Source organism: Talpa occidentalis, unplaced genomic scaffold, assembly GCF_014898055.3.
Source record: "Talpa occidentalis isolate TD23 unplaced genomic scaffold, MPIMG_talOcc4v2.1 talOcc4.8, whole genome shotgun sequence".
Taxonomy (NCBI): Eukaryota; Metazoa; Chordata; class Mammalia; order Eulipotyphla; family Talpidae; genus Talpa; species Talpa occidentalis.
In genome coordinates this window covers 105,104,776-105,131,558 of record NW_023605194.1, presented here as the reverse complement: position 1 = coordinate 105,131,558, position 26,783 = coordinate 105,104,776, and the positions used below count along the sequence as shown (strand labels likewise).

Sequence of the window (26,783 nt, the reverse complement as noted above, 5' to 3'; positions counted from 1 at the left end):
ATTTCCTCATTTCCCTTTCCCTTGTAAATAAACCTTTTATTAACCTTTCACGTGTGCCTGCAGTAGAGCATTGATAAGTCCTTTTAAGCGCGCGGGTGAGGACCCACAGTCAGGCACCCCGTTTTGTATTGGGGTTGCTCTACAACAGGATCTCAGCAGGCCTTTGAAGTTCTTCTAGTCTCTTTGCTCCAATGACTGTCACATTGCCAAAGGCAATGGGTGATTTCCAGCTTTATCTCATCTAACTTTTTAAGCATCTTTTTTAGGCAACACCAAACACTTTCCGAAACATTTCTCTTTTGTGTTTTAGGGTTACCCCTCTGTATCTCTCTAATAATTTTTTCTTAGTATCTGGTCAGAGTTGCTCTCTCGGTCATTGAAACTGCTGGTGTTTCTTCTCATCTCTATATTCAGTCCTGTTATTGATAACTCAGGTCACATTATTGTGAATGTTACAGGTTACCCGCTGTAGAGGGCAGGACAGGACACAGTGCAGGTTTTCTGATCCCATGCAGACCGGGTAAAGGAGGAGTCAGAGTCCTCAGTAGTTTTGCAGGTTTTTTATTTGGGGTTCACCAGGCATATGGCAGGCAGGGGTGCTGACTGGGGGGCCTGCCAGCCTCCCAGCCCCCAGCAAGTCTTCACTCTATCTGGGCTCTCTAGCGTTCGTTCTGCTGCTTCTCGGCTTCTCTTTCGGCTTTTGCTTCGGCTTCTACTGCTGCTGCTGCTACTGGTGCTGCTGGCGTCCCCCCGTGACGCCGCCCTTAAAAAGCACAGTCTTAGCTCAGCTGAATCCCATCTACCTATGCCCACACCCTACTCCAGGTGCCCGCCATCAGGCATGCATTCAGGACAAGGATCCATCATCTATCCTGATGGCAGAAAAAGGAGGGCAGAAAAAGCCTGATATTTTCTTTACCCTACACCCGCATATTCACATGTTGAAGTCTTAATATTCCCTAAATCAGAAAGTGATCTTATATGGAAATAGGGTGATTTCCCAATAGGAGAAATAACGAAGGGCAAATGTAATGAGTGTAGTTGTGATGGTAGAAGAATAGGGTGGACCCTACTCCAAAATGACTGGTGTCCTTACAGTGGGAAAAATTTGAATACAACCACTCCCATAGAGAGAATGCTGTGAGAAGATCCGAGTTATACTGTCTCAAGCCAGGAAACTCCCAGGAGTGGGGAGAGAGCCCTGGAATAAGTCCGTAGGGCAGACAGAGGGAGCATGGCCTTCCCAACACCTTGACCTGGGGTATCTAGCCTCCAGAACGGGAAGACAATACATTTCTATTGTTTAAGCCACTTGATTTGCTATGGCAACTATAGCAAACTCAACTTCTATTTACCTTCTATTTATGAGTGGACAATTGCCTAATTTGTATTGATTACTAGTAAATGATTTTGTAACTTCCAAAATCATTTACAGATCCACAACACTGTGTTGTCTGCTGGGATATGGCATTTGGATGTTCCACAGAAACCACAAACTCGGCTGGTACGAACTTAACTGTCATCACCTGTCCCTCTCGCTCCTCCATTTTCTCTCTTGGTGAATGGCGTCCTCCATCCAATCTGTTGCCCATATCAGAAACCTGGGTGATTTGTAGCGCCATTCCCTCCTTGTTAACAGCCATCAACGAGCAGTTTTCACCTCTCTCGCATCTTTGGGTCCTTCCCCTCCATCCCAGCCCCGACTTCCACTGTCCTCTTATGCAGGCTTACTTCCATATTCCCTCCCACCCTCTGCTTCCAAACAAAGGCGGATCCCAGATGAGAGCTTGGAAATCTGACCCCTTCCCACCCTGGATAACCTCATCTCTCCCTTTGCGCCTCTCCCTGGCCGGCTGCAGTTATGGAGGGTTCCCATCTCTCCCCTTTTTGCACCTGACGCCTGCTCCGTCTTCAAGACTCAAACGCAGCCTCCCCAGGAAGCCTTCCTTGATTTTCAACACGATGTAAACCCTGCATTTACAGTCCTGGAGGCCTTGGCATTCACATCTATCCCAGCAATGTGAGGATGCACTGACATGCTGGTCCGTGCAGCAACACACCCACGCTAGTCTGGGAGGCAGTTTTCTATTCTCAGTCTAGTGTCTGGCACATCCGCTCACCAGTGCTTCTAGAAAGACAGGAGAGACTCCCCGTCCCATTTATTTTACAGAGTAAAACAATAAGACCCCGAGATCCGAGATCCTGTAATTCCTCGTCGTTTTCAGGCTGATTGTGTCACAGTTGCCTTGTTTGTCAGAACCGACTTAAAGTAAACGCAGACGCGGTTTCCCTCCCTCACATTCGGGACTCGAGGCCGCTTTCCACCCTGCGCTGTCGGGTCGTGGAGGCCGGTCCTTTCCAGCTCAGCCCCATCAAACCAGTCGCTTCCCCCGCAGAGACAGTTTGCATCTCTGCTTGCACGGCAGAGGACGCGTTTTCTGGAGTAGACCTGCAAACCCGTCCCACCCCCTTTTGGGGGCCCCCTGTGCTGCGATTGGCCCTGGCGGAGGGGGGCAGGGCTGGGCACAGGAACCTTTAGTCATCGCGCTGGGAAATCTTTCTGGGATTGGGCACCAAGTTGTGTGTTGTTTTCCAGCTCTTTGTGCGGGGATTAGCTTCGCGCGGGGCTGGGGGCGCTGCAGCCCGGGATCCCGGCTGGGCCTCTCCTCGCGGCCCATGGGACGCAGATGTCCCCGTGCTGGGGGCTGAGCGCGGCGCGGGGATGACCCACCCGAGAGCCTTTCGGAGCCGAGGACACGGGGTCAAGGCCCTTCAGAGTCCGGAGAGGAAGGAGCGTTTCCTCTGCCTGTCTGCGCCCAGGCGAGCCGCGCCGTGACAGCGCCGGGGGCTCGGCAGCTTCGCCTTCGGAGAACACCCGGGGTGCAGGAGCGCGCGCGGGGAGCAGAGCGGACGCGCAGCACCCGCGCGACCTCCGGGGTGGACCCCCGGAGCCCCCCGCCCGCCGCGGGAGCAGCACCCCCTGGCTGAGGCCGAGCCCCCCCGGATCCCGGCGCGCGGGGCGCCATCTGGGCGGCGGGGAGCAGCCGACCGGCCCCTCGGCGAGCGCCTCTCCGCGGAGCCGCTGCTGTCTCGCAGTAAGTTGGGGTTCGGGCTGCGGCGTGGTGGGGGGGCTGCGCGTGCGCGCCTGACCCGGCGCACCTGGACCCTTCCCCGGGGCCAGGTCCGGGAGGTCTGGGGCTGCCTGGAAGCCCGGGTGGGGTCCGCCCCCGGGTCCTGGCTGCGCGGGTTACCAGCCCGCCTGGACGCGGACCCCGAGCCGCCGCTGCAGGCGCTGCCAGCCTCGGGGCGCCGTGGCGAGCCCTGACCTTGCATCTCCCCCCGCCCCGCGGGCCAGGGAGGGGCTCCCCGCGCCGGGACCCTCTGCGTTCCCAAGTGTGCGCGAGACTTCGGAATAAAGCTTTTTTTTTTTTTTTTTTTAAGATTTATTTATTTATTTATTTATTTATTTATTTATTTAATTTATACAAGCACTGGGTACAGTCAGAAGCACGGGAGGGTGAGAGAATTCACCAGAGCCAGAGCAGGGAGCAGAGCAGGCAGAAGGACCGAAGGACACTGCTGAGGGGAGCAGCGGGCGGCAGGAGAGGTCTGCGCGCCATGTGGGACCCTCCTCTGGTGGCCGGGGAGCAGCCGGGGATCGAACCGGCGCTGCAGAGGCTGCGGGCAGCCTCGCAACCCAGCGCTCAACCGCTGCGCCCCCGGGGAGGCCCCGGAATAAAGCTTTTAATGTCTGTTGGCACTAAGGTTTTTCTGCAGTCTTAAAGCAGCAGCTTTAATTGGTTAAAAGATGGGTTCCCCTCTCTTTGAAATTTTGCCTATTTCCCTAAAACTAAACTACTCAAATAGATTTCATTTCCTTTGGCCTCCACTCTGACCCTCTGCCTAAATTCGTACTGCAGTTCTGGCTCATTAGAGAAGGGAGCGGTTACTTTTTGAGGGTTTTCAGGTCTGTTTGTGATAGATATATTTATTCTGAAAAATTCATGTCCCTTGTAGAAAATTACTTGCCGCTGAATAAGAGGCTGAATAAAAAGGGGGTGGGGAGGTAGGTTTTTTTCACATGAAATGTCTGTCAGATCCCAAGCATTTTATGAACCTAAATTCATCCCCACCTGTGATCTAACTCATCAGCTGGTTCTGTCCTCATCCCTTTGCTCCCCTATCTCTCTCTCCACTCCCCAAATCACCAACCTTAATTTATAGAACAGACAGCTTTAGATGCAAATGCTTGTTAAATAGTTAATTATAAGGCATTCCTAGTTCCAGAGACCCAAAGAGCAGATCACCCCAGGGTGGGATGAGCATGCAGTTCTTGTGGAGGTCCACACACCCATGCCATTTTTCACTCAACAGCTTTTAGGCTATTTTCTTTTTTAAAACAGACACTGAATTTCATCAATGTGCTTGGAATTTAATTATGGGCTGGATGCACGACAACTCATATTTCTTGTTCGCTCCCCGGAGGCTGGGACACTGCCTCCATGCTCTATTGGCCTCCAGCCTCGGATTACCACTAGATTTCATCCGTGGCAGACCTGGTACCTGCCCTTCAGCTGAAAGAAACAAAGAGCAGGGATGATTCAGAGGCCTCTGACTACCGCAGACTTCACCACTAAAGCAAAGTGTTTGATGGAATTCTTTGTGACGCAGAAGACATTTCCTTCCTCTTCAAATTTAGGTACATCTAGCAATTAAGGATCAAACAAACAACAAAACCTCTGCCCCTCTCCTCCCTGAACGTTAACATGAATTTGGTTGATACAGACAGGGGCACCTACCTTTATAGAAAGGTTTTTATGGAGAGGTCATTGGGTGGTGTTCTGGACTGGGCATAGAAGGGTTAATAGGGCTCCCTCCACGCCACTTGTTAGCTTCTCTTCCCCCAACCTCCCTTTCCTTTCTACCCTTTTCTCTACTGTCCCTTTTAGGTACCTCCCATGACTCATTTTGCATGATGGAATCTGGGCTATCATTACCTTCTCATGTCAAGATTTGTTTAAATGACAGGGTGCCTTATTGGTATTCTCAGAACATTTCATTTTCCTGGGAAATGCTATTGACTCCTCCATTGGAAAACCCACTGTATCTTTCAAAAGTAAACATGGCACATGCATCTTGAATTATTTTGCAACATTATTTGAATATTAACTTGCATGATTTCCTCATGAGTCAGCTTGCTATTGCTGCTTCATCTTGAAACACAAATGAGAGGAACTTTCCTTTTTAAAAAATTTATTATTACTTAAAAAATTGTTTAAACATCCTTCTTTATTTTTTTGCAATACGGATTTCTCCCCTCAGGGGTGGTCCCCATAGTTTTCCCACCACCAAAGCCCCCACAGTCCTCCACCATAGCCCACTGTGCTCTTTCCCCTGTTTTCTACTCTCCCTTTTTCCCTGTCTCCTCCTGAGTGTCTCAGATCTATTGTCTGTTTTCAAGTGTCTCTTTTACAATTTGTGTTTGTCTGATCCTTTGTTTGGTTTCTCTAGATTCCACATATTAAGTGAAACCAGCCGGTATTTCTCTTTCTCCTTCTGGCTCACTTCTCTTAGGATAACCCCTTCCAGCTCCATCCATGTTGCGGCAAATGGTATGATTTATCTTTTTGATTACTGAGTAGTATTCCATCATGTACATATACCGCATCTTTTTCATCCCAAAGGAGCTTCTCATAAGACACTGGATGTGACTGGCTCAGGGAGAATACTGAGAATTCAGTGCTTACACTCTGACCTTTCCTTTGGTTGCCCTTGGTTTGAATTCTCTTCTTTGATTTCTGCCCACTGACTACTCTACAGAGAGGTTGGCTACATCCCTAGTAGCTTGGGCGTGAGCTGTTTATTTGACCTTTTCTGAGCAGCAATAACTCACCACCTCTCCTAGGACTGCTTGTTAAGAATCTGGTCAGCCCACAGGAGATGGTTCATCAGGCAACAAAGCAATGACTGAGAAACCTTGAAAAATGCCACCGTGAAATCTGGGGTGAGAACATTATCGGAACTTTCTTCTCTCACCACTGCACTAAAAATGACACTGCTTGGTTTACACCAAACTCATCTTGGCATATCAGCTCCCAACAGGCAATTTGAATTTGATTTGTATAGGCTCTTGAAGTTTATGCTGGCAGCTGTTGGCAAGATGCTTTAGATACTGTTGCCAAAGAAGGAGACAGGAGCTGTCAGGGCAAAAAAGAAACCATCCTGTAACCCTCTGGGTTCTTTTCATGCTGATGAGTCATCAAAACAGCATCAGACAGGTTAGCAAAGAAACAATTAATTTAATAACACACATATGGACAATTTTACATGGTGTAAATTCTAATGGAGCATACCAGGAATATTTATTCAGTGTTTAGGGATCTGGGTATCAAGAGAAGAGAGGGGAGACTTCCCATGACAGATGGGGATATGGGGGGGCATTACTTTGCCCTTAGTCTGAGAGTAAAGATGGGATTCTTTGATAGAAAAGACATGTTTACTGATATACAACTGGATGAGACCTCCAAGCTGCATTCTTCCAGGTATCTCCTCCACAACTAGGGAGGGCTGAAGCAGTTAGGCAAGGACAGAAGCTTCTCCTAGCCTTCAGGGCCCTCCTGCTCTTCATCAAGAACAATCCACATCCTTTAAGCAATGGTAGTAGACCTCCCAGGTTCACAGGACCTTGATTGGCCTCTAGTGCCCGCACCAAAGCCCATGAGAGGTCTACTCTGGGCACATTGAGAAAAGCCTGCCTGGCTCTTTTGGGGAGATCAGCCCCACACAGAAATGGCTGTTTTCTTTTTGGATTTCATGAAAAAATACATTCCAGGATGTCTGTTTGAGTCAAGGCTGGAGTGACTGTCATGCTCCATCATTGACATTATTGCTAATGATCTTGTATACTAGATCTTAAGAATCAAGAGCTAGATGGCAAGTCTGAAAAAGACCCTGCAAGTTTTTCGTGAGTTTAGTTTATTATTTTCTCTGGAAGAGAATGCCTGATTTTGGGTGTGGATAGAATTTGATCTTAGAGTCACAAGAACAGACAAGTGCAAGTAGGTAGAAGTAGGTAGAAGGGAGTGAAGTGAGGTAAACTAGTTTCACAGAACCACTGTTTACTAGTTGGTTAGCTTTTATGTACTTTTTGAGAGTTTAGTGGAAATTCAACCTCAGAAACTAAGCTTTTGTTGGCAAATATTTTGACTTACTAGTACTTATTCCTTCCTCTATGGACCTATTACTTTTGCATATCCTGCCTTTGAATCACATCTGAATCCTTGAAAAGAAATACTTTCTCCCCAGAATTTTCAGCACATTCTTTTGCTTAACATTCTGCTATGTCTCAAATGTATTTCAGCAGAAGGGCTGACCAGGAGGATTAGGATGTGTTCCCGAGTCAAACTAAAATACCTTAGCTCGTCATCTGTATTAGTGTACGACATTTTTGTAGTGCTCAGCTAGAAGCTGCAAATACAGGCTTAACTGCAGTCAAATGAATGAAGCAGAACAATTTGTAGAAATCTGCTAGAGCAGTTGGAGTTCTGGGGGGTGATAATCAACCCTTTAAACCACCATCTCTTTATAGTAAATGTTTCCAGGTTTCAGAATGTCTGTCTGCTGTTTGAAGGATATCTTTTTTTAGTTTAAATGTAGCCATTGATCTCAGCCAAAACAGTATCAAGAGAAGCAGAAAGTCTGTCTTCTGACCTACATATCTCCCATTAGGATCAGGATTAGCATTTTAGAACTCTCACCGCCCACTTTCAGGGATGATAATTTGGATGCACAAACCAAAATCCAAATTCTCCAGATTGCAGAAAAGAAAGATCTGAATTTTTTTTTATAATTTTATTTTTTTTAAAAGATTTATTTATTTATTTATACAAGCACTGGGTACAGTCAGAAGCACGGGAGGGTGAGAGAATTCACCAGAGCCAGAGGGGAGAGCAGAGCAGGCAGACTGACGAAGTACACTGCTGAGGGGAGCAGCAGGAGGAAGGAGAGGTCTGCGCGCCATGTGGGACCCTCGCCCAGCAGCCAGGGATCCAACCGGTGCTGCAGAGGTTGCAGGCAGCTTCGCAACCCAGCGCTCAACCGCTGTGCCACCGGGGAGGCCCAAGAAAGATGTGATTTAAACTAAACATGTGAAAGATCAGACCCCCTTTTGTTTTAGAGGAGTCTGTCTAATCAGCTAGAAGAAAGGAAAGATGTTTTTCAAGCCCAGTCTATCAGCCAACAGGATATATTGAACAAATATTATCTTTCAAGCCCCAGGCTTTGTGACCTGAAAAACACAATAATGTAAGAGGCAGCACATAGCCTCAAAGGGATTTTCAGGCCGTGGTGGTGTCTCTGGATATTAGCATGCGTCCTTCTCCCTCCTGTTTCCACTGCCTTCCTCACCAGGTCTATGGCAGGACCCTCTTCTGTGTGCACTAAATCCTCCACTGGAAATTCCATTGTGTCTTTTCAGAAAGTTTAGCTCCAGCCACTTCGTGAGGTCAAGATAGCCTAGTGACCTGAAGTTTACTCCCTTCAGTAGTGAAAGGTGTGTTTGTGGTTCTTTCAACACAGCTTAGGCAAAATGACACTTGCTAACCCTCAGGCTCCTATGACTGTTCATATCTTATGTCTTTCCCCCCCACACCAAGCTGTTCAGCAGTGACCTGGCCAGCGCCAGAATGACTCAGAAGGGGGCGTTGCTGGAGAGTCAGTGATCTTCTTGCACTTCTCCTTAATTAAGAGGATGAGATCAGGTCTCTTTAATCATGAAACAGCCTCTCAGACTAAACAAAGACAGAGCCATCTCTTTTGTGGACCACATACAATTTATTTAAACGAGTGCCGCACATTCAGCGACCATGGTGAACCTATATTACAGACCTGCCTTCAAGGGGGAGCTTTCTGGGTCTTCACTTAGGAATAAAAAAGGCATTAGCCACATTGAATGGGATTTGCATCTTGTTAGCTTGCTTCTGTCTCCCTCACCACTGCACACCACAGGAGGGGACACGTCTGTCTTTTGCTAGGCGTGCTGCCTTGGTTATGATTCTACTGGGAACTAAAATAGTGAACTAGAAGCTTAGGAGGGGGATGGGAAAAGAGGAACATGCGGGATATTCAAAAGAAGGGAGGCATGGGGTCAGGTCTGACTCCTCCTCTTTTTTCTGTCATTCAAGATTAACTGCACAGTTTGCCACAGCAGTACACCTGCCAGCTCAATGTGTTGTAGACTCAGTACTGATGGGTGAATTATCTCCTTGCAGATTTGGGGCAGCTGGCTCTGCTTTGGTGTTCAGCATCTGTCCAAAGCGTCCTCCACTTAACTTAACCCATGCATTGGATTCTGCCAAATGGAAGGCAAATAAATGGCATCTTTGTCAAAGACAGTAATTACAAAGATGAGCCTCTTACGAAATGCAAGCACTTATTTTGGATCCCCCCTTATTGGCCAGTCAGAATTGACTCAAGAATGTAGATGCGCAGGTACTCCAAAAGGCTGAGTATTTGCATCTTGCTGGCTGCAGAAAACAAATGACAGAGACTAGAGGCCTTTTGCTTCTAAATCTTAACCAATAATGAGGTCTTTGATCAAAACCAAATTATAGAATGTTCTCGAGGTACCAAGTACCACTAAAAATATTTTTTAAAGCTGTTTCCATTTAATTTTTTTAAAGAATTATTTATTTATGCATATAAGTACTAGGGTATAAGCCAGAGGTACAGGTGAGAGAATTCACCAGAGTGGCGAGCAGGACAGGCGGATCTACTGAAATACACTGCTGAGGGGAACAGCGGGCAAGACAGGAGAGGTCTGCTGCATCCGTGTGGGTTAGTTCCCTGCCCAGGGATCAAATTCGTGCAGCAGTGGATGATGATAACTTGATAGCGCTGTGTCTTTAACCCTTGCACCACTAGGGGGGCCCAAAAGCTGCTTCCATTTTAGAAAAGCAGTGCGCACACTGTGCAACAAATGAGCTTACCTAATCAGTGTGCGCTTTTACCCCACGTCAGAAGTCACACTGTCAGTGAAGTGACAGGATTGGGTGTCCTTTGCTTGGAGGAAAGAGGACCAGTGGCCAACTGCAATCTTTTTGCTGATTTTCCCTGTTTTCAGCCATCAAGTAGCAATTACCCTTCAATTGTCCTCATCCATAATCCAAAAACCTAAAGTATAAAGTAATTGATGGCTGAGACTAAAACCTGCTCTAAGCTGCCAAACCACCTACCAGAACAACATGAATGATCTAGGAAGCCTTGAAAGGGGAGAAGGGGGTGAAGCATGTGTGGGTCCCTGGGCAAACCATCCCCCTTTGCCTTGTGACATTTACTCTAATATCTCTGCATCAGCTTCGGACCCCACAAAAGGTATGTTTTATTCATTATTAACATAATTCATTAAAAGGAAAAAAATTGGATTTTTCCAGGATTTCCTCTGTAAGCATTTTACTTCTCCCTTAAATTGTTTTGCTTAAACAAAGGTTTTGAATTTTTAATTAAGCATCTATCACAGATCAAATTTTCCCTACTTTTGCAAATGTTTTTAATGTATCAAGAATGGTAAGGAGTTAAGAAGTTGTCTTGAATAGTTAAAGCAATTCCTGTAATAGGAGGTGGACAGATTTCTTTGGGTTATGAAACTGAATTCCGTATGCATTGGGAGCTGGTTTTCATTTGTCATGCGGTACAAAATATTCTTGGCAGGTCTGGGGCTTAATCCACACAGGATGCTCCAATGCTGAAATAAAATCTACACAGAACTACATAGATTTCCTTTCCTAACCCGTTTGCTCCATATCCGGTCCCTGGGTTACATGCATTTACTGAAGTGCTGCCAGGTCTCTGCAGGAGTAGCTTAGTCCCGGGTCTCCCTAATTGAGATCTGTTCTGGTGGATCTGCTCATGTGGTCAAGGGGAGGTCATGTGCAGACCAGAATGGGGAGCGATGCCAGGCAAGCCTGACCTCTTCCTTGTGTCTTCGATCCATTTTCCAGTCCCTACACACCCAGGGCCCACCTTTCTAAATTTTACACAGCGATTTTGGCAACATTAATATTCTTATATGCCGTGTTTGGTGTCCACAGTTGAAGAATGATCATATGAGCATTCAAAATTATTGATCCCTGTAGAAAGTTTGTAAAATAATTCATTTAACCCCTTTAAAATAGAAACATTTAAATGTATTTTTAATTCCTATGACTTGTTTCATAGGGAAAGTTTGATGGTTTGGGGATGTGAGTACCTGCCAAGCACACTGACTCTGTGTCTCGTTCAAAGTTCCCTAATGTCTCCTTGTATTCATTCTCAGGTCTAGAGTTCAATTTTAAGCGATTAATCTGTATTGGTAACAACTTTCCGGGCACCTTCCTAGATTTGTTTTCTTAATAAAACACCCATCGATCTAGAACCTCCCACAGTTCTTGTATTATTTTATCATATGTCATCTAATCAAGTATTACTGAGCATTTGGGTTTAATAAGAGGATGCTCTCAGTATGAATCCTAACTCTGTTTTCTAGGAAAGCTTGTCTTCCTTGGACATCAATGGCAAGGGTTTAATTCTTCCTGGATTCAGGGTGCTTATGGGATGAATCATCCTGACATTCTGAATTGACACAAGTCAGCTTGCTTTATGTATTCAGGCATATTTAGTGATTCTGGGTTTACTTTCAGTCATAAAACCAGTAGAATTCAATTAGAAAAAAAGCCCCAAGATATTAAACTCTTGACTTGGGCAGAATGTATTGCCTTATGGATTTATTGCACCAAAACCGATTATGTCAGGAACTGTCAGCTATTTCTTTCAAGAGCCTGGGATACTACACTGCATAGGTAGATTGAGGCAGCTGTGTGTGCCATCTATCTTTTATTTATGAAGATAACTGCTGACCCACCAGCTTGTGCTTTACAGTTTCCTTCATACTCTTTTTTAGTAGTGAAATTTATTGGCCCCTGTGGCATAAATCTAGAAGAACCATTTGGTTCAATCCCGTAATTCCACCAGGATTGCTGCTTGCTAGATGGAGCTGATGATAATGATGATTTAATCTCACGTTTGGGTAAATATTTGCCTTTTAAAATTCACCTTCACATAAATTATTCCATCTTATCTTTACAACGAGCCTGAGGTAACATTTTTATGAGACAAGGAAACTAAAGCTCCTAGAAGTCCAGTGACTTTTCCAGAAAACAGATTTAGGAGTCATACTGAGAACATCCTTCTCAGTAAACCCAAATGATTGGGTGACATATAAAAAAATACAAGAATTGTGGGAAGTTCTAGAAGGATTGAAGGATGCTTTACTAAGAAAATAGATCTAGGAAGATGCCCAGGGAAGCAGTTTCCAATACAGATTAATCACTTAAAATTAAACTTTAAAGCCAAGAATATTATACAAGAAAATATTAAGGAACTGTGAATGAGACATAATCAAGTGTCAGATTATATGATGTGGATGTTAAGTATAATGGCAACTCAGAGAAAAAGCATAGGAAATATAATTGAGGAAGTAGGATATAGTAGATCTTAAAGAATGTGCAAGATAGATATATATTTTTTAATATATATATATATCTTATACAAGAACTGGGGTACAGGCCAGATGCGCAGGAGGGTAAGAGGATTCACCAGAGACAGAGTGGGGAACAGAACAGGCAGACAGACGAAATACACTGCTGAGGGGAGCAGCGGGTGAGACTGAAGAGGTCTGCCGCACCATGTGGGTAGCTCCCTGGCTGTCTGGAGATTGAACTTGAGATGTAGAGGCTGCAGATATCTTCATAGTGCTGTGCTTAACCCCTTGCACCACCAGGAAGACCCAAGAATGTGCAAGATTTAGATGGAAGAGAGAAGTGGGAAGGGCAGAGTAGACTGTTGGGAATATCCTGAGCTTCTGGTAGCTTTGGATGTTTCTTGGCTTATGGTTGCTGTTCTCCCCGTGTCTCCACATTGTCTTCCTTCTATGCATCTCTCTATGTCCAAATTACCCCTCTTTCTCAGGACATCAGTCCTACTGCATCAGGGCCTACTCTTATCATCTCATTTTAGCTTGATTACCTCTGAAAACCTACTTCCAAGTTGGTCACTTTCTGAGTGACTAGGGGACTTCAACATTTTGGTGGGAGGGAACACTATTTAGTCCATAACAGGAGACTTTTTCAAGAGTTGTGAGCAACAGTGTGAGGGAGAAGTTTGTTGAGCTGGAGGTGGACTGATAATGGGATGCAGAACACTCTGGAGGGAAAGAACGGAGCTGTAGGCTGGAGTGGAGGGTGCAGGGACTAGGTAAAATCCACAGACATTTCAAAGGAAGAGCTGGAAAGACTTGAGTAGTGGGAATCACACTACATCGTAGTGTAGACCACGACAGTTTACAGAGCACTTCCGCCACCTCTGACGTTGACGGCTGACAGTGAGGATGACGCAGAGGGCTGCTGGTGTCTTCAGGACTTCAGGCTGGGAGGAGACCAATGGAGAGGTCATCACTTCAGTGAGGTCACCACATGCGCTGAACTTGAAATGGTGACAGAGCCGAGTGGTGATGTCCCCGGGACCACCAGAAACCAGAGCCCACTGTCCTCTGTTGAGACAGAGATTTGGGAGTCAGAGGTACTCAAGCAACCCTTTCATGCATGAGGCAGGGGAAACACCCCTGTCAAATGTAGACACTCAGCCCCATGGTATTTTGGCAAATTCCCAAAGTTAGAGGATTGCTACTGAGTCAAAGCAGCATGTACAGTGTTAGAGTGACAGTCAAGTGCTTAACAAGGAGAGTTTCAAGAAGTTTCAGTGCCAGGAGCCCAAGGATCATGGGAGTTGAAAAGGAGAGAACTGCTGGGTCAGCTGGGGGAGACTTTGGTTTGAGCTCAAATGAAAACAGCAGGAAGAGAAAGTGTCCAGGAAAGGAAGGCGGAGAAGAGCATGCTCGTCACAGAATGGCGATATGATTAAGAAAGGGGGAGGGAAATTTTATTTTAAAGTCATGGTTTTGGAGCTATAGTTTACATACAGTAAAATGCACCCTTTCTGGGGTTGCATTCTTGAGTTTTGACACTGGGTACACATTGGTGCCAACACCACGACTACCAAGGCACAAGTTCCAGCCCCTGCATTCCTCCTACATGCTGAGGGGCTTGTGTGGGGAAAGCAATGTGGCTGGGAAGCGCTAACTGAAAGAGAGGCCCAGGAGGTGTGAGGAGGCAGGGGGACCCGTCAGAAAAAGTGAATTCTAGTGAAGAGGAGCCATCTCCCTCTTCCTGCAAAGTAGAGGGAGGATAAGCGCACGCATCCACCCAGTGTCTATGATATTTTGGGGGTGCAGGGGCCATCTATATAGTCCTGCCAGCAAAACCATTTCCTACTGAGCAAGATGCTAAATATCATTTTCCATAACTTCCACCTTGGAGCTATTATTTCCTGGTGCAATGACTGTCTGCAGGAATCACATCAAAGTGGGGTCCAGGCTCACAGTTGATTTTCTTTGGGCACTTTGCCCACATCCTGCTGCCATGTGATTCCATTGCCGTTTCAGAAGTAACAGCTCATCGTCCTCCAAAGTTAAATGGATCTGCATCTTTCCCTGTGGCATACCATGTGGAAACCTGGCAGCCAGAATGGTTCCAATCCCCATAAATGTGTGTGACAGCCATGAATGACTCACGCCCAAGAGCTACAGCTTCCACAGACATGTCCTCCGGGTGTGGCTTAGCAGAAGAGATTTGCGTCTCATCATGTGCGTTTGACTTGAAATCACCTGGAGTGAAGCTCCCTCCTGCTGTCTCGCTGGTTGCTTGCACCTCTCCTCCGGCCTGCAGTCTCACTGCTGACACCCCCTGCTGGTGTGGGAGGGTGTGGAACAGGAGTTCTCAAACTGTGGGTTTCAGGAGTGGGTTGGAAATCGTGTTTTGGGTTGCAACCAGCCTATTTTAAAAAATGAAATAAAATAGAAAACTGCAGAGGGCTAAGTGTGACTAAGTATGATATCACACAACTCTTGTTTCAGTGAAATATATGTCTGTGCTGGACCATGCCGTCAAATGTGCTTCTACTCTGGATCATATGGGGAAATTCATGTGGAGAAGTGTAGGGACCTTCTACTCACCGTGTGACCCTAGGCAGGATGCTTGTGTTTAATTAGATACATCGCCTGTCATTAGGAATAACAGCATCGATCACGTATGATTGGGTGTTGAAAGGATTAAGGAGAATATGCATAGAGCACTGTGGACTTTGCCCTGACTAGTTGTCAATACTTCTAATTGTCTTCTTTCCTGACTTGATCACTAGAGCTCAGATCTTTGTTTCCTTCCTCTCTCTCTTTTCCAACGACTAGAAAGTCCATTGGTAGCCTGTGTTCAGCTCTCCCTCTTGTCCCACTTTGTGACCTAGTAGTCTCACAAGGCTCGGGGTATGTGGTGGGTAACCTGCCATTGTGGGGAATGGCAGTGGCGGTGCGGGGGAGCAGGGAGGGTTAAGAGCTGGTCCTGGCTCCATGTGGACTGGGTCTCAGTGTCTTTAGTCCACGTGAAGCTAAACCTCCTTCCTCCCCTTCCTTCAAGAAAAGGGGTTCAGGCAGTTGGGATTTCTCATCTATTTCTCTTTTACCCCATCAACCACTGAGTGAGGTGAACTTTAATTTTGTAGTGACAATAACTGCTGTGTTTCTGAGTCTGCCCTCTAAACAACATTCAGAGACAGGATGGCGAACCAGATTAGTATGGGGTGGGGAAAAGTTTGCCAGTTCTCACTTGTTCATGTATTTTGATGGGCACTAATCTCCAAAATTAATAGGACATGACACATAGCATAGCAAGTTTCATAATTTGTATCCAAGCAAATTTCATGGAGCAAAAGGTAATGAATTGGCTGCTGTGAAATGTCACATCTCCTCTTATTGGAAACAGGGGAGACATGTGGAATAAATTGGTGATAACCCAAAAATGACTTCTATGTCCTTTTGACATTGAAACTGGAAGACCATAAACAGGACAGCAACAGCTAAACAATCAAAAGTATCCACACAATGGAATTATTTTTGAAGGTTTTTTTTCATCCAGTTTTAAAAAAATTGTGCCCATGTAATAACTGAAGAACATTTGCTCTAAGGAACAATATGAGTGGTGATGCTGTGATGTGCCAACTGCAAAAGGTTGGTGGGTGGTGTTGCAACAGCACCATCCACTGAAACCAGAATAAACTGACTCAGGATCACCATGCCACTAACTTCTTGGCAAATCTACCATCAATGCCAAGTTGGGTGGTTCTTGGACATTTGCATGTTTGAGTAGGTACATGTCATTCTAACATGTTGGATTTTAAACATACATCAACACATGCTACTTGTTTAAGCAACCTCTTCAGTGTATTCTTTTGTTTCTGCTTTTCAAAGAACACTAGAGACCTTTATTATCGAGTTAAGAGAGGAGTTATAGGGCCTCCCTGGTGGCACACGGGGTTAAGCACAGCACTATGAAGTTATGCACAGCCTCTGTAGCATGAGTTCAATCCCCGGTCAGTCAGGGAGAAACCCACGTGGCGCAGCAGACCTCTCCTGTATCACCCGCTGCTCCCCTCAGCAGTGTACTTTGGTCAATCTGCCTGTTCTGGTCCCCACTCTGTCTTTGGTGAATCCTCTCACCCCCTGCATCTCTGGCCTGTACCCCAGTTCTTGTATGCATAAATAAATAAATCTTAAAAAAAAAAAAGATAGGAGTTATAGAGTTAAGATAGTTAACCTCCAAAGTGTTACTGATTCAAAATAGATCAAGTAGATCTCTAGGTATTTTGGGAAAATCCTCCTCTCGTCTCTTATAATCTCTTTTATTCAAACCAATAGTTCCTATCTTGCAAAGTTGTCTAAGAATAAAATGGGATGCTTAGCCATGGAACCTGGTATACAGTAGGTGCTGCTAAATAAATGTGAATTCTTTTCCTTTTCATGTGCCACAAACCAAAGCATGTTTAGGAGAAAAGTAATATTCATAGAATAAATGGCTGATAATTACTAGGCACTTTTTATCTACCCCTTCCTATATATCCAGAGATAAAAAGATGAATAAAGCTTGGGCTAGGGGCTCATTCTGTAGTAGGAGGCAGACAAGTAAACCAATAATTACGGCAGAGAGTGAAAAGTACAATAAAAGGAGTGTGGGCAAGATGGATAGTGACTCAAGGGAAGGATGAACATCTTTCCTGTAAGACAGCCTACACAGAGGAAGTTGCCAGCAGATAGGATGAGTTGTCCCAGGCCTGTCTGAACAGGTGGACAAGCCCTGTCCAAACAGTTTGGCCCATCACACTGACCGGGAGGCACCATGCAAGACAAAAAAGCGTTAGATCCTGGCTAATGATTATCTCACAATTTCCTGGAGGGAGAAGGCCTAGTAGGCGCAGTTAGCATGGACCCTGTGTGCCCGTCTGCGCATGCCCCGGCCTAGCCCACCCTAGAACAAGCTCTGATGCTGCTCTCGGTCGCCCTGCCTCTTGGACCTACTGAATCTCTAGCAGGAGGAGAAAGGACTGGCCTTCCAGGCAGAAGGAAAGTATGTAGTATAAAATTTAAAAACCAGAGGGAGAGGAATAACTCAGGATTCTTGAGAAGCCTGGAATGAGTACATTTTAAATACAATAAAGACTTGTCAGGGGATAAGTCTAGAGCCAACAAGTGAAACATTTCCAGCTGAGACATTTGCTCTAGAGTCTGGGTTTGTGTCCGGTTGTGAATCCTGGGCTCTCCATGTGTCCTGTGACCCTATGTGATTTGGATGCTTTTGTCACAGCAAAGAAATGCAGTCACAGAGGTAGAAGATGGCCAGGCCCTATTGAGGAAAAACCTAAAGTCTTTCTGTAGTAACTGAGTGTTTGCATTTTCCCAAAATTCTTGTGTTAAATACCTGTGTGATAGTCTTCAGAGATGAGGCCTTGGGGAGGTACAGTCTTGCATCACTTAAGATCACTTAGGTCAGTGATGGGCCACATATATGACTGTGGTCCTTATAGGCTATGCCAGATGGCCTAGTGTGTAGAAGTTATATAATCTAGTATTGTATAAGCCACTCAAGGACAAAATCACATAACTACAGAAAGTCAAAGATAAATTTAAAATCCTGAAGCAAGCCAGAGTTAAAAAAAAAAACACCAAACACCTTACCTGTGGAGGAACAAAGATAAAAACTACATCTGCCTTCTCAGAATCATGCCAGCAAGAAGAGAGGAACTTTGTAGTTAAGCAACTCACTAAAGAAATTAGGGTTAGATTAGGCCATGAGGGTGGGGCCTTTGTGATGGGGTTAGTGCCCATTTTCTGTAGTTAGAAAGGAACTTTGACTTTGCTAGAATTGTTTTGGAGATTTCTTCATAAAAACAGCTCTCTTTCTTTTGTCTTTCTGTTGCCTTAATCTCTTTGTTATACCTTCTAACTAAGAGTGAAAGTATCCCGATTTGTAATTATCAAAGAATGCAGTTGCCATAATAGTGCTTTGAATCCCCTTCAGTACAAAACTGCCTTGATCCTAATAAGCATTAACATCATTGTTGCATCAAAGAAGGAGGGAGGGAAACAAATAAGTGACCTGCACCTCATTCTCTATCCTTTTCTCTTCTCTTTACCTTCTTCTGTTTCCTTCAACAAACAGCACAACTTTTATCAGGTCTGCCTTGTTCATCTGTGTCTGATTAGAAGCATCATTACCAAGCAACATAGAATGCCCTCTTGTGACTGCACCTTAGCTTTCTGCTGACTATTATACTCCTACAGCCTTATTTGGCTTAAATGCAGTAGATTATTGCTGCCAAACTGCATAAGGATTATTTGACTATTTCTGGAAATGTTTTCCTTTAATAACACAGTAAATATAGAAGGCTAAGCAATAAGAATAATGAGATATAACTTACTATTTGATGGTGTTTCCTTTCGATATGTTTTTAGACTTCCAATGAGAAGGAAGAGGTTTTATGTCATAAACTCTTCTTTAAAAACTACATATTTACATAAGCAGTATATTTCTTTTAAAATGAAAGAGCATCAAATTTTAATAATTCTTTTACCTTTGTCCACTGGGAACAGACGGCCTGGGATAAATGGTGTCCTTTTCTATGCTGCGTCTATCATCTGGAGCTTCCTCCATCTGCTCCTGCCTGTTGTAAGCGCTCACACCGTCAGAACATGGAAGAGCAAAAGGAATCAGAGTGATTACCAGGCTTTCATCCCTTCTGCAAGTTGCTTTGCTTCTTGTCCAGAAGTACAGAATTAGAGTGAATATCAAAAAAGTTGTTTGCCTTCATTCCTCACCAGTATTTATACTCACCCAGTAACCATGTAAACGTGCAATAAAGCACACCTTAATAGGTGAATGAAAACCATTTCTGGAAGAAGTATGAAAATCTTTACATATGGAAAACATGAAATTCTTCAGCTGGTTGCACAGTCCTGATAATCTTGCTTATACCAGTTACCTTAGACATCCTCTCGGATGTAGCTCAGTACTTCATATGTATAACAGACAAAATATAGCTGAGCTTCAGTCATAACAAGTATTTTTGAAGGCATTTCACATGATGACTGGCTGGTGAGACTGTGTTATCTGGAGGGACTTTGGTGCCCAGCCCTGGGTAACGCGGCCTGAAGCCAGTGTGGGGGGTGGGGTCAGGGCTGGATGTGCTACCTCTTCTTTGAGCAGGGCCCTGTCCCTGTAGGTTGCAGGTTGTGGGGGCCAGCAGCTCTCAGTGCTAAATAACAAAGCAGGAGCCTACTTAAGAGGGTCAGGAAAGGCCTCAGGGAGCAGCCCCGTTAAGGCAGAGCATTAAGGCTATGGGGGCAGCTTTGCAAAAAGGGGGGGAGGGGCCGCAGGAACCTCAACTATTAAGTGTCCTGGAAGAATGGCCCGATCCTCACAAAGACTCAGTAATTTTGTCAATTTTTTAAGGACTTAAGATCTCAGAAAATTTGAACTTAGTGATACCGGAATTGTCAGGCCTAGTCTCTCAGCCAGGAATGAATCCCAGGCTGCAGGGCAGCACTGAGCCCCGGCCACTAGACCCCCACGGGTTGGTGTCTCACGAAGCCGCAGCAGGGACTTCGCAGATGCTCAGGCAAGCAAGCAAGAAGAGGCAGGTCAGGTTTGTTTAGAAGAAAAAGTTTATTGAGGAGGAAAAGAGCAGAAATAAAGTGGGACTCCCAGGCCAGGGAACCAGACCTGGGAGGGGCAAGGAAGCCAAAGTGGAGTCGTGTCTCAGGGAATATATACCTTTTTCCCTCATTATTCTAAAGCTCCACCAGTCTCTTTGTGATGGGTTAGTTCTCGGCTGTCTCACTTAATTTGCTACTGAGTGGGGGATCTTCACATTCCTTATCTAACAGCTTTCTCTTTCCCCATTTGTTGCATCTTTAAATTTATGGCCCAGTGTTCTGGATGGGCATCCCTGCATTGAAGTTAAACAGCTGCCCTTCTAAGTTGTCCATAAATTAAACCACTCTCCATTTCTCCAATCTCCGCCTCCCTTTACCACCTGAAGGAAACCAGGACCAGCATTAACAATGTTGTCCTTGGTCCTGGCATGTTTGTTTTTCCTAATGGAATGGGTTACTTTCCCTTGCTTGTCCTTATCTCTGAAGCCTCCCTAAATTTTTCAGAGGTCCCCTCCTGCACTATCCCTAAAACTGCCTAATAACCCTAGCTTGCCCTGTCTCATTAGGATAATAGGTTGACTGGTTCTTGGAAAGTCACAAACATCAGAGAGAGAAAGATAGAGGGAAGAGCAGAAGCACAGGCCAAGAAAGGTTGGGTAAAGTGTCCAGGATCCCCTAGGGGAGCCTTAGTAGTTTAAATAAATAGAAAAACAGAAATGAAGCTTGTTTTTATAATAAAGAGGCTTTATGGGCAAGTCTAAACTAAGACTGTTCTTCCATTTCCACATTTCCGCTCCTGGGGGCAAACAGACATGTGTTAATAGCCTTTCAAAAATAGAATGGAAATTCTGCTGAGGTCTCTCAGTGAGGATGAAGGAGAAGGGCCTGAATACGCCACCGCCAGACGCCGGCGTGACAGGTCTGCTGGGTAAGTCTGTGTAAAAAGTCAGTCGCTCTGTGACTTTACCCTGCTCTCCAAGGGGAACCGCAAGGCTTCCTGTGAAATCTGTGCAACAACTAATGATCTCATCTCCACTCTTCGTGTTTTAGTGTCAGCTTTTTATGGCCAAGGTCGTTCTGAAGATAGGCAGCTTCTTAACTCTGTAAAGTTGGGATTTAGCCTCTATTATGTTTTGGTGTTTTTTTTTTTCTTTCTATTCCCGGGAGTCTGCCTTCTCTGTGAAACCCCCTCCAACAGGATGTCATAGTTTATTTTTCCCTGCCCTTTGCTGTGTGGATGCTGGGATTTTAGCCTCTGAGGGCTCCCATCCTTTGGGGCGGGTTCCTGTTTCTCTGCTATCTTGGGAACTTCTGCTGTTTGATTGTGGCGTTTGCATATTCATAACCTCTGAACCTTTCACTCTCCAGCACTCCAGCTATGTAGGAGAGATGTGTGTTACACCTCAACATGGTTTTCTGTTAGCAAGACCAGTGCTAGCATTTTCAGTCCTTTCTGATAGTTTCCATAGACTCAGAAAATCATGATGAACCCCGGGCAGTCTGCAGAGACCTTCCCAGGCCCAGCGGGGCAGAGGCAGTGGGGCAGATGGACAGGTCTCAACAGAGTCGGACCTGAGTCTGTGTGAGGCTTTGTCACTTGCTACTTGTGTGAATGTGGAGAGGGGATGTCACATCACTTCCCCAGATTCCTATTTCTTTGTCGATATGGTATTAAACAGGCTGAATGCTGTAGGGGTGGAGGGGAAATTCCTCCCCTGGCCCTCTGGGTTCTTAGACTGGTTGAGCAATCAAATTAGCTTCAGCGGTTGAGCGCTGGGTTGCCAAGCTGCCGGCAACCTCTGCGGCGCCGGTTCGATCCCCGGCTGCTCCCCGGCCACCGGAGGAGGGTCCCACATGGCGCACAGACCTCTCCTGCTGCCCGCTGCTCCCCTCAGCAGTGTACTTCGGTCCTTCTGCCTGCTCTGCTCCCCGCTCTGGCTCTGGTGAATTCTCTCACCCTCCCGCGCTTCTGACTGTACCCAGTGCTTGTACAAACAAAACAAACAAACAAACAAATAAATAAATAAAACATGCCTCTATAAAAAAAAATAGCTTCAGACAGATTAGGAGAAAATAACATTTAATTACATACACATGAAAAAAATTACGTATATATGGAGAATCAATGTACATATAGATTCTCAAGTAAATGGGGCAAAATGAAGGTCCATCTCCTGAACTAAGGGATGGTTCAGGGACCTGGGGCTTCAAAGAGGGTGGAGGGGACTCCTGGGATAGGAGAGGGTGACACATGTGATGACCTTAATTAGATGCTTGCCCTGCCAACTAGATAGATTTCTCAGATAGAAAGTTTATTTCTGGTAAAAACCCTAATTCTGGGTAAGAACCCCAATTTTCATTCTCCTAGGTAGCTAAGGAACTGGTAAAAAGTTTCTTGTGAGGGCCTCCCCCGGTGGCACAGTGGTTGAGCACCGGGCTGCGAGGCTACCCGCAGCCTCTGTAGCACCGGTTTGTTCCCCCACTGGCGAGGGTCCCACAAAAAAAAAAAGTTTCTAGTGAGCCTGCGGGGCTTTGACTGACCTCCATATGATGATACTTGCCACAACGACAGGGCTTGGGAGGGCCTGTTCTGACATCTTGGGGTGGAGGTGAGGCTGTCCTTCAAGATGGCAGCGGAGTCCTGGTGTTCTGAGAGAGGCATCGAGGGTCCAGATGTGAGTGTGCTTGCTGGCAGGGCTCACGGGACTGGCACCAGTTCTTTAGAGAAAGTGTTTTGAAGAAACATCATCTCTGTGGCCCTTTCCAACTTTAAACACCCCTGATTCTATGAAAGGATGAGTCTCGTGCCTTCCTGCTTGCGGTTGCTGGAGGAAGGGCTCTGCCAGGGCAAGGAAGGTGCCAGACCTGGGGCTGAGGTGGAGGCCTGAGCCTGATACTGACTGGAGGCAGGCCTGATACTGATGGGAACGTCAGTATCACCGTGTGCACTGAGCCCCATGGGACCAGAATGTGGTGGTGTTTATGCCCCCGATCCAGCCTTTTGGGTCTAAAACTGAAGACCCATTTGAGAGAGGGTGACCGTATACCTTTAGTGCGCCAGTGTCACGCCACGTGGTCTGGCCCAGATGAGGAAAACTGTCAGGTTCTCTGACCTTGGCTGTGCTTCCTGGTGGGTTGGGGAAGGCATGAGTGCATTGGGCACATTGTGGCCAGCGTTCCTCACACGATCCTGAGTTCTCACTTTTCCTTTTCTAGAAGCCTTGCTTTCTTCATCAGAGAGCACTTAAAGCAAAGAGGCGGCTCTGCAGGGAGCCAACAGGTTCTCTACCCCCGAACTGTGTATGTGTCTGTGCCTGTCTCATGCTCTTCCCAGAGGAGTGTCCCCGCCAAGTTAGAGGGCACGGCGCTGGCCCTGGGCCGGGAGAGCTCTCGGCACTTCAGCCAGGCTGCTCAGACGCAGGTAAAATGCAGTTTTAGAAGGGGTGCAAACGCGGATTTGATCCTTCGGGTGGCTTTAGAGAAAGTCTTTACAATTTCTTGGACCAAGAGAAATGGGTTTAATTATTCATTGCAATGTGTCTGGAATGTGGCTTTCGTATAGCATTAAAGGAAGGATTTCTAGCTGGGGAGAAACTTGAATGAACGTAGACAAGTAAATATCTTCTTAGATTGCAGAGGAAAGGGAAGCACAGACTCCTGTTTCCATCCACAGATACTCAGGAGGGCAGGAGAGAAGGGGAGGCGAGGAGGGACAGAGGGATGCTTGGTCATGACTTGGGGTGTCTGTTCTTGTAGCTCAGTCATTTGCAGTCTGATCCCACAGTGGTGGGACTTGGCCTGTTTTCTGCTAGGGTCCTTCTGACCGCTCCCTCATTTTTCTTGTTTTCTTCATCTGCCAGACATTCTTCTCTCCTCCTCTGTGTATCAGATTTAGGGGCGTTGTGACCCTCTGGGACATTTCTTACAGCTGGATTTCTCGAGAAGCGAAGTATACACACCACTTCTGGAGCCAGTCAGGTCAGGCTCCCCTCCCTCTAGAACGCTCAGGGTGATTGTGTGTGCGAGGGACTGGTGTTTTCTGTTTCATAGGCGGAACGTGAGCCATTGCAGTTACTGTTTATGTACTTACCTCGGCTTTGCGCAAGTCAGTTGTAGGTATTAGTTTTTATGAGCTTTTTGCTGCCCTGGGGCTGGTTTGTAACCTTGTTCAAGTATGTTGGGCTTGTGTCTTAACATTCAGACTGAATCCATCGGCATATTATCTGCCCATCCGCTGGATTTTCCTTTGAAGCCAAATCCATGGAAATGGGCACCACTTCATTAGGCTGGCGCCGGGGTGGCCTGCACACCAAATCCAGCCCACTGCCTGGTGTGGATGGTCCACGGACTCAGAGTGCTTTTGATGTTTTTAAATGGTGGAGGGGCAAAAAAGAGAAACAGTATGCTGAGGCATGTGAAATGATCTGAAATCGCACATTTCAGTGTTTGTAAATAGTTTTATGCCCACACAGTTACACTCACTTGCTTACAGGTCGCCGGGGGCTGCTTTCACACAATATGGTTGTGTGGTGGTAGCTGAGACTGTGTGGTCCTCAGTCTGAAAGGTTTCCTGCTGGGTCCACAGCAGAGAAAGCTGGCTGAGCCCTGGGCCTGAGTGATGAAAACAACGATGAGCGTTGATACCTCCTGTGCCATCTGCCGTGCCCGGCACATTGCCATGTGGCTGCGGCCATACACCAGCAAGCCCTCCGCCCCTTCACAGGGAGGGCAAGGAGTCCCACAGAAGTGGTGTGATGGGCCCCCAGATCACACCAGTGGTCAGTATCAGAGCTGGACCTGCACCCACATGTGTCTGATTCCAGAGTCCAGAATCTCATCTCCCACAGAACATCGTCCGGGTCCACCAGAGTGATAATCCCGCTCATTCTTCATGGGTCTGAGGTGGAGACCACAGATAAAAACTTTTGATTCGTAATTCGATTTAAGTTTATTTTAATGTAATGTGTTGTTTAATTCAGATCTTTTTTTTATTTTTCTCCTGAGAGAGCCAACGTCCTGTAGGGATGGTGACCCTGCTGGGGACCCAAGTGCCGTGCCCAGCACAGAGCAGAAGCAGAATTCCCAGCTTGCTGGGGGGAGGGTGAGGCAGGAAGAGGCAAGACATTGGAAGAGCTAGGGTGCCCCCAGCATTGTCCCTCCCCCAGTCCATGCATGGCAGCTCACTGGGGCTCACAGAGTTAGGCAGACCTGGCCTGACTAGGGTGTGTTCCCCCTCTGCTCCTTTCTCCTGCCCCTGCAACTCTTGCCTCTAGTGGCATCACTGCCCAGCTCCCCGCCTATCACACCAACCCTAGAGAGACCCAGGTGAGTCAGTAGTGGCTTTATTTTATTTTATTTTTAAAGATTTATTTATTTATTTATACAAGCACTGGGTATAGTCAGAAGTGCGGAAGGGTGACAGAATTCATCAGAGTCAGAGCAGGGAGTAGAACAGGCAGACGATGAAGTACACTGCTGAGGGGAGCAGCAGGTGGCAGGAGAGGTCTGTCGCTTCATGTGGGACCCTCCCTGGCAGCCGGGGATTGAACCGGCACTGCAGAGGCTGCAGGCAGCTTTGCAGCCCAGCTCTCAACCACTGCGCCACTGGGGAGGCCCAGTAGTGGCTTTATTTTAGAGCGTGTCCACTCAGAGGAAGACATTATAGGTATAGAGAGGGAACTTCCTCCTACCCCTCTGACTTCTCAGATTCCTGGTCCAGCAATCAAATTAACATACATTTAGTAGGAGAAAAGAGAAAATTTAATAAATACATATGGAGAATCCACATAAGTATGGATTCGAAGGGCAATAGGGCCAAATAACAGTATTTCCTGAGCCAAGAGTAGAACAGGCACCTGGACTTCAAGGAGCAGGAAGGGGACCCCATGACAAGGATGCTCTGTTGTTAGCTGTTTGCCCTGCTATGGAGATCACTTTCTCTGATAGGAAATTTATTTCTAGTAAAATCCCTGATTCTGGGTAAGGCCCTCAATTTTCATTCTTCTAGGGAGTTAAGGGAATATTACACGTTTTTCCAGAGTCTGCAGGGTCTCGGTTGACCTCAGCATATAATAATCTATTTGCCCACAAGGTGTGTTTTGGGAAGGCCTGTCCTTCACAATGACAGTGAGGCTTCTAGTTCACCTCCAGAGACAATGACTTTCCTCCATGGGAGAACTTGACTCTGGAAAGGACCGCAAAGGAGTCATTTCTCCTCTTATCTTTCCAGGAAGGTTATTGACTAAATGTGACACGGTGACCCATAAGGACTCATTTCCACAGAACAGGGCAAAAGACCAGACCTCTCTCTCGCAATAATGAGGGGAAAGTGGCCTGGAGCAGACACCCTCCTCCTTCCTCAGACTGGCTTAGATCAGGCCTCAGTGGGAGGCTTCCATGAGAGGAACAAAGTATCACTCCAGCCTCTTAACTGTGTCAAAACCAGCAAGGAGAGCACAGAGCTAAGTGGGTGGCAGGTGAGGAAAACCTTGTGCGCAACAGAGGAAATAAGGGAAGACTTGGGTCTCTTATGATGTGGCGTGATTCTGCCCACTCCCGTTTATTGATCTAGTATATTTGACATAAGGAAATAATAATGGGGAGTATTATCTTATTCATCTATTTATTCCTCTGAAAAGAAATGCCGATCCCCACG

General features: G+C 46.2%; 1 protein-coding gene across 3 annotated transcripts in view; it reads left to right on the top strand.

The window, feature by feature from the left end:
* Nucleotides 1-26,783, top strand: part of TRIM2 (tripartite motif containing 2) — a 123,420-nt gene that overhangs the window by 37,195 nt on the left and 59,442 nt on the right. The window contains exon 1 of one of the 3 annotated variants that reach the window (XM_037495596.2): nt 3,037-3,095. The exons of 1 other annotated variant lie outside the window; for it this stretch is intronic. Coding sequence is in view for 1 of the 2 variants with exons in the window: in XM_054689966.1 (XP_054545941.1) it covers nt 5,598-5,612 (15 nt within the window). In the remaining variant the exon portion in view is untranslated. Of the gene's footprint in view, nt 1-3,036; nt 3,096-5,525; nt 5,613-26,783 lie in introns of those variants that run through there. One more of the 3 variants, XM_054689966.1, reaches the window with a different exon arrangement.